At 46.3% G+C, this 8,122-nt stretch overlaps 1 protein-coding gene across 3 annotated transcripts in view; it reads left to right on the top strand.

The window, feature by feature from the left end:
• Positions 1–7,894, top strand: part of USP18 (ubiquitin specific peptidase 18) — a 29,180-nt gene extending 21,286 nt beyond the window's left edge. For all 3 annotated transcript variants that reach the window (XM_082646010.1, XM_082646012.1, XM_082646011.1), the window contains exons 9-11: positions 4,488–4,619; positions 5,078–5,127; positions 7,275–7,894. In XM_082646010.1, coding sequence (XP_082502136.1) covers positions 4,488–4,619; positions 5,078–5,127; positions 7,275–7,320 — 228 coding nt within the window. In that variant the 3' untranslated portion in view covers positions 7,321–7,894. The remainder of the gene's footprint in view (positions 1–4,487; positions 4,620–5,077; positions 5,128–7,274) is intronic.
• The last annotated feature ends 228 nt before the right edge of the window (positions 7,895–8,122 follow it).

Below are 8,122 nucleotides of genomic sequence, written 5' to 3' on the forward strand. Positions count from 1 at the left end.
GAGTTGACTGGCATCAAGATCACCAGAGATGCATTTTGAGCATCCTGCTCTCCTCCGGTGGCCGAGCTCGGGACACGGAGGGAGGGACGCTCACCAACGGCTTGGTATGATTCATAGAAACATATTCATACACTCGAGAAACACTTGTTTTTCAATAAAGGAGTTTAATGATGGGAACCCGAGTCTCTCGAATAACAGCGATGGGCTGTTAGCCTCCCATTGCCACCAACATTTGCTGTTGGCAGTTGCATTTCTTTTAAGATTCAAAAGACTTTATTTCTGATGACTGGGTTTGTACTCATCTACCTCACAGCAATGAGGGAAGGAACCCATAAGTCAGAACCTTCCTTTTAAATAGGATGTGCAGTGCTTACATAGCCACAGGTAACCACAGCACCTTGGGTTCTAAATAGAGCCGCAGCCTAACGTTCTACTTCAGGCAGCTTATGCTTACCTTGGGGATAATAAGAAAGCAGCCAGCACGTTGGGCCAAATTGATTCAGAGTAAAGTTGGATTCAATTGTCTTGAGCTAATGAATTGTTGGGAAATTCTGAGAAAAAAGTGACACAAATGTCTTTTCTCCATAGGTTTAAAATGCTACATTTGTTCCCATACATATGTGAGTCCATTTGTGGACTTTCTGTTTTGTTCCCCTGGGCTGTTTACTATCCGTGCTCTAGAACCATGTTTTTTTTTAAAAATTGAGGCCTGACAGCGTGTTACAGTGGCTCCTTCCCTGTTCAGGGCGTGTACATTTCATAGGATTCTCAGTTTCTTTCCTTCTGTTTTCCTTATTTCCCCTTGCACAGCCCACCTAATGAAATATATCTTAAAATTTTCTTCCCCTTGAAAAGACTTGTGAGGAATTATATAATGAATCTCCACATCCACCAACGGCTTAAACAGTTACCAAATTCATGGCCAGTCTTGCTTTACCTACACCCCATCCCTTCTTTCTCCAAACCTCTACTGGATGATTTTGACGCAAATCCCAGACACCATACATGTCATTTGTAAACATTTCATTATGTCTCTCTAAAGAATAAGCACTCTTTTTCTAAACATGACCAATTCCATCTTATGATTCTTTAATATCCTCTAATAGCCGGTAAATATTTGGATTTCCCTGACTGTCCTGTAAGTTGTTTGCTTTGTTTGAATCTAGAGCCAAATAAAGTCTACACTTGTATTTGCTTACCTCCCTCCCTCCCCCTTGCCTTTCTTTCTTCTTCAGGTTAAGTTTCTTTGATGTTTCCCCTCCTTTTCTTTTCCTTGAAATTTATTTGGTTGAAGGTTTTTTAATGTATATCCAGAATTGGCTGGCGGGTCTTATTTGACATACTCTCTAGCTCTGGTATTTCTCGTGAACTGAGAGTTAGATCCAGAGATTGCCCTGCACTTTTTGCACAGCAAAGGAAACCATAAACAAGACAAAAAGACAACCCTCAGAATGGGAGAAAATATTTGCAAATGAAGCAACTGACAAAGGATTAATCTCTAAAATATACAAGCAGCTCATGCAGCTCAATATCAAAAAACAAACAACCCAATCCAAAAATGGGCAGAAGACCTAAATAGACATTTCTCCAAAGAAGACATACAGATTGTCAAGAAACACATGAAAGAATGCTCAACATCACTAATCATTAGAGAAATGCAAATCAAAACCACAATGAGGTATCACCTCACACCAGTCAGAATGACCATCATCAAAAAATCTACAAACAACAAATGCTGGAGAGGGTGTGGAGAAAAGGGAACCCTCTTGCACTGTTGGTGGGAATGTAAATTGATACAGCCACTATGGAGAACAGTTTGGAGGTTCCTTAAAAAACTAAAAATAGAACTACCATACGACCCAGCAATCCCACTACTGGGCATATACCCTGAGAAAACCATAATTCAAAAAGAGTCATGTTCCACCATGTTCACTGCAGCACTATTTACAATAGCCAGGACATGGAAGCAACCTAAGTGTCCATCCACAGATGAATGGATAAAGAAGATGTGGCACATGTATACAACGGAATATTACTCAGCCATAAAAAGAATGAAATTGAGTTATTTGTAGTGAGGTGGATGGACCTAGAGTCTTGTCATACAGAGTGAAGTAAGTCAGAAAGAGAAAAACAAATACCATATGCTAACACATATATATGGAATCTAAAAAAAAATAAGGTTCTGATGAACCTAGAGGCAGGACAGGAATAAAGAGGCAGATGTAGAGAATGGACTTGAGGACACGGGGAGGGGGAAGGGTGAGCTGGGAGGAAGTGAGAGAGCGGCATGGACATATATACACTACCAAATGTAAAACAGATAGCTGGTGGGAAGCAGCCGCATAGCACAGGGAGATCAGGTTGGTGCTTTGTGACCACCTAGAGGCGTGGGATAGGGAGGGTGGGAGGGAGATGCAAGAGGGAGGGGATATGGGGATATATGTATACGTATAGCTGATTCACTCTGTTATACAGCAGCAACTAACACACCATTGTAAAGCAATTATACTCCAATAAAGATGTAAAAAAAAAAATCCAGTGTAACATCCCCACGTGAGAATAGAGAATGATTTTAGCCCTCCCTTTTGGGGGACTAAGCTTCGTTTGTCCTACCCTCATCCTGTCCCCTTCATGATCCTGTTTCAAAGTCTCAGGTTAGGGATATTATTTCACTGTGTTGAGAAAACAAGTACAATTTTTTTGCTCACAATCAGTGAAAACTCTCTCTCTTGCCACTGTTGTCTTTTCACAGAGACTTCTCTCTTATCTTGACTTGCTAAGATTTGATGGAGCAGAAAGACTTACTGCCAATGCTAGTGAATACTTTTTGGTCTTTTCCTTACTTGATCTTTTTGTGATATTCTGTTATTGATCCTATTCTCCTTCAAAATCTGCCTACTCTAGGCCTCTCTCCTGGGGTTTCTTTCTCCATTGCTGGATCCTTTCCTGCCCATTTTTTTTTTTTTTTTTTTTGCGGTACGCGGGCCTCTCACTCCTGTGGCCTCTACCGTTGCGGAGCACAGGCTCCGGACGTGCAGGCTCAGCGGCCATGGCTCATGGGCCCAGCCGCTCTGCGGCATGTGGGATCCTCCCGGACCGGAGCACGAACCCGTGTCCCCTGCATCGGCAGGCGGACTCCCAACCACTGCGCCACCAGGGAAGCCCCCCTGCCCATTTTTATTGATATTTAGTTTTAATTCCATTCCTTTTTCTTCCCATTTTTTGAATGTCATCTCATTAATTCTCATGGTTTCACTCACCTCAAACTGAAGACTTCCAATCCCTGTCTTCTGCTCAGGTCTCACTCCTGACCTCCAAACAGTGTGTCCACCTCCTACTCAGTGTTGTCACACGGTCCCCGAATGCACTGTCTTCATCCCCAGACACCTCTGTTCCGTGTGTGACCTTAGAGCAGCAGCGTCTTCCTAATTTCCAAGCCAGAAATCTGGGGTTCATCCTTGTAGTGGCCCCTACTTGCTCCCGCACCACCATATCCATCAGTTGCAAAGGAACCTATTGTTTTTCCTTAACGTTGCACAAATCTGTCCCCTCGTCTCTACGTTCGCCCCCACTTCCTCAGTATAGGGCTTGAGAGCTTGAGCTTCGAAGCTGGGCAGGCCCGGGTTGAAGTCCTGCCTCTTCTCTACGAGCTCTGACCCTTGCGTAAATTGCTCCCTGAGCTCAGATTCCACGTCTGCAAAGTAGGATTGATGCTGGCACCCAGTTTACAGGTTTGCTGTGGGTGTTAAATGTAACGAGGCATGCGAAGGCTTGGCCAGGTGCTGGCAGTCAGCTAGTAATTGCTGTGTTAATAATGCTTCTTACCGTTTACTGGCCGCTCCCGGGGGTGACGGCTGGGCTCTCACCACTTCTTCCTCGTGCCGTCGTGGTTCCCTAACTTGTCTCTGCCTCACTTGAACCCTCAGTCCGGCTTTTGCACCACGTTATTTCAGTGTTTCTCCAACACAAATCCGATGATGTTGCTCCCCTGCGTAAAGCCTTCCGACGGCTCCCACTGCTCGGGATAAAGTTCTGACTCCTGACTTGGCCTTTGGGGACATTAATCCCATGGCTCCCAGCACCCCCAGCTGCGCTTCCGGGTGCACTGTTCTGTTTCCACCGGGCCTCCACAGTTCCTGGTCCATACCCCGTCATGCGTGTGCCATGATGACCCTTCAGGATCAGTTCAAGCACGTCTCCTCTGGGAGCTTTCCTCAGCTGGTCATTCCTTCTCCTTTTTGGGGCAAAAAGTGGTTCTTCCCAAATTTACCTCCGAATGCATCTGGTATAAAACATGGGATTACAGCTCTGGCATAATTAGCTGTGAGTCTTGTGGTCAAAGACGGTTTTCTAGTGCCCTGGAAGCACCAGTGCCTGGCAGAGAAAGGCAGTGAATAAGCAAAGGCACGATGAAATAGTTGCCTCCTTCTAGACGAGGGTCAGAAGAGGAGGGATGATGGGGGTCTCTTTGTTCTTGTGTCCTTCAGCATGGGGGACAGTATGAACTCTTCGCTGTGATTGCCCATGTGGGGAAGGCTGACTTCGGTCACTACTGTGCTTATGTCCGGAGTTCTGTGAATGGAAAATGGTTCTGCTTCAATGACTCCAATGTTTGCTGGGTGAGAAACCTCCTCCAGAATTGCCTCTTGCCCTGGATTCTCCATCTCTAATGAGTTCTGAGCCAGAACTAGATGGGCCCTCAAGGCCCAGACGCGCTGTGGTCCTGTTCTCTGTGGGGGGCCTCTCATGGGGTTCGAAGGCCTCTTCTGCATGGAGCCCCTGTCTGGTGTACAGAGCTCTCCTACTCCACTTAGCTCAGTGTCTAGGTTTTGGGGATTCTAGGCTCAGTGCCCTGTAGCCTCGTGCTCTGGGGGAAGCTTACTGAAAGCAAGAAGAGTCAGAAAGAGTTAGAAAATCTTGGCTCGTCAACACCAAGTTTAAACAGAGGGACAGTGTACTAAAGAGACTTCATACACGTGGCACCTGTCACTAGGTGATCCAGGTCATGGGTGTAATGGGGGTGGGTTTGTCTGGGTGAGTGAGGGAGGGCCGCTTCACCTTGTCTGTGTGCTTCCAGGTGTCCTGGGAAGATGTCCAGTGTACCTATGGAGATCACAGCTACCGCTGGTGAGAGAAGCACTGGGGTGGTGGGGTCCCAATGCGCTCACACACCCTGAGCAGCATAGGGCGCTAGCTGCTCTATGAGACACCCACGGACTCAGCTGCCACTCACCTTTGGATGGCCCCCTAGTGAATACTGCTCAGCCTCATCTTTCAGCAGCACCCACCACACTGCTCTTCCTGCAGTTTAGACTCCAACAGTACTGAAGTATAAGTGGCTTCCAAATGTCACACTGTCCGTGGCTTTGCGCGGGCTGTTCCCGGCCTGTGCTGCCTTTTCCTAATTTGTCACTGCAGCAAACCCCCTCTCATGCTTTGGTACGTCTGCTTGTGCCCACCTGCTCTGTAAAGGCTTCCCAGCAGCATCCAGGCAGGTTTGTAGGAGCTTCTCAGATGCTTTCCCTGCCTTTGGAGCTCACCTCTTTTACAGCAAGGATCTCACTGCTCTGTAATTGTTCGCCTACATAACATTCTTTCACATTAACCGCGAACTCTCTGGAAGCAAGGATCACTCTTTTCCGCCTTCTTTGTCTGGTACAGTGGCTTGCATGTAGTAAATAACAGTAACTAAATTGTGAAACATCAATAACTACAGAGGGGAAGCTGGAGAGAAAAAAGCTGGGTGAAGGTAAAGCAGAGACTTTGTAAGTTTTTCCTGCTAAGCTTCTGGCTTAGAGGTGACATTGTACACTAAGCATGATGTGTGAGGTGACCCCAGCTGCACACGTAGGCCTTCACTTGGAAACTAATGAATTAGGTAAAATTCGTGCTTGAAATCCTCCCTGCCTCCACCTTGTACCTTTCATCTTCTCTTCCTTTTCTTCTAAGCATCTCCCTTAGATGCCCACTCTTTGTCACCTTTTGGTTGTCAGTGATCCCCCATTATTATTTATTTATTTATTTATTTATTTATTTATTTATTTGCGGTACGCGGGCCTCTCACTGTTGTGGCCTCTCCCGTTGCGGAGCACAGGCTCCGGGCGCGCAGGCTCAGCGGCCATGGCTCACGGGCCCAGCCTCTCCACGGCATGTGGGATCTTCCCGGACCGGGGCACGAATCTGTGTCCCCTGCACTGGTAGGCGGAGTCTCAACCACTGTGCCACCAGGGAAGCCCTATTATTTTTTAAAAATATTTATTTATTTATTTGGCTGCATGGGGTCTTAGTTGTGGCATGAGGGATTTTCATTGCAGCGCACGGGCTTCTTTCTAGTTGCGGTGTGCAGGCTCCAGAGATGCGGGTTCACCAGTTGCAGTGCTCAGGCTTAGTTGCCCTGTGGCATGCGAGATCTTAGTTAACTCACCAGGGGTCGAACCCATGTCCCCTGCATTGGAAAGCGGATTCTTTTTTAAATTAATTACTTTTACTTTTGGCTGCATTGGATCTTCCTTACTGCCCATGGGCTTTCTCTAGTTGTGGCGAGCAGGGTCTACTCTTCATTGCGGTTCATAGACTTCTCATCGTGGTGACCTCTCTTGTTTCGGAGCATGGGCTCTAGGCATGCAGGCTTCAGTAGTTGTGGCACATGGGCTCAGTAGTTGTGGCTCGTGGGCTCTAGAGCACAGGCTCAGTAGTTGTGGTGCACGGGCTTAGTTGCTCCGTGGCACGTGGGATCTTCCCGGACCAGGGCTCGAGCCCGTGTCCCCTGCACTGGCAGGCAGATTCTTAACCACTGTGTGGAAGGTGGATTCTTAACTACTGGACCACCAGGGAGGTCCTGATAACCCATTATTTAGATCAGGGTTTGGGAGACTTTCTCTGTAAAAGGCCAGAGAGTGAATGTTTCAGCCTCTGGGACACACAGTCTCTGTTGCAACTCCTCAACTCTGCCTCTGCAGCACAAAAGCAGCCACAGATGATACGTGGGTGAATAAGCGTGGGTTTGTTCCAGTTATGTTTATTTGCAAAAACAGGGTTGGATATGGCTCACAGGCTCATAGTTTGTCAACCCCTGATTGAGACGTTAACTAGCAGCTTAATAGTAGTTATTTTCCCAGGTCACCAGTTTTGTCTCCTCTGAGGTGATGGATATGAAGACTTGATCCAATAACCTGGAAAGTTTTCTGACGGGTGTCCTATCGTGAATTAATAATATATTAATCAACTATGAATGTTTCATTTCTGTGACGCTGTTGCAATTGTTTTCTTCCTAGGCGGGAAACTGCATATCTTCTGGTTTACATGAAGATTGAGTCCTAATGGAGGTACCCTAAACCTTCAGAGACCTACCGAGTATCATTTTCCTTTTCTGTTCCTGGGTCTGCAGTGAGGAGAGGCACTGTTTTGAAATTGTTTAACTAAACTTTATTTATTATCAGTGGTGATTTTCAAAATATTTAACAGTGACACTGTGAAGGTTTGGATCAGTCAGAGTGGATACTTCCACCAGTGGACCCTGGCCCCATGGCTGCATCAGGTCTGGAGTACTCCTACTGTACAATGTGGTGGTCTTTTAGCTGGGAGACTGTGGAGCCCAGGGGCTCCCAGGGAAGTAGAGACCAGGCCAGCACTGGGAGCAGGGGGAAGTCAGGTGGCAAGGGGCAGTGGTAGGGAACTATTTCCATATTTTACAGCTAAGGTTACTGTACTGGTTAGTACTGACTGTATATCATTTCTGTTTATAATTAAAAAAATTTTAGAACCTGTATCAATTACATAAAACTCAAGTGCTTTGTAATTGTTATTCATTTATTTGGCAAATATGTATTGATCACCTACTCTCCATGAGACGGTGTGCCAGACACAATAATGAATAAAGTTGTTTCTCTCAAAAGGAGTTTTTAGTTTAATGGGGGTTATACTAAGGGTTAATGCTACAGGAATTCAAAGGAAAGTGAAATTGCTCTTGTTTGGGGGTCATGGGAGAAGCCTGAAGGCTGAAAAGGGGCCTAGAGTGAGGACAGTTAGTTTACAGGGAGAAGCATACCCAGTGGCATGCTTGAAAGGCAAGGTTCAAGGTCCAAAGATCATCCACACACCTGGATGGAAGGGAAGTGGGGCT

Source organism: Mesoplodon mirus (assembly GCF_964341445.2).
Source record: "Mesoplodon mirus genome assembly, contig: HAP1_SCAFFOLD_655, whole genome shotgun sequence".
NCBI classification, from domain to species: Eukaryota; Metazoa; Chordata; class Mammalia; order Artiodactyla; family Ziphiidae; genus Mesoplodon; species Mesoplodon mirus.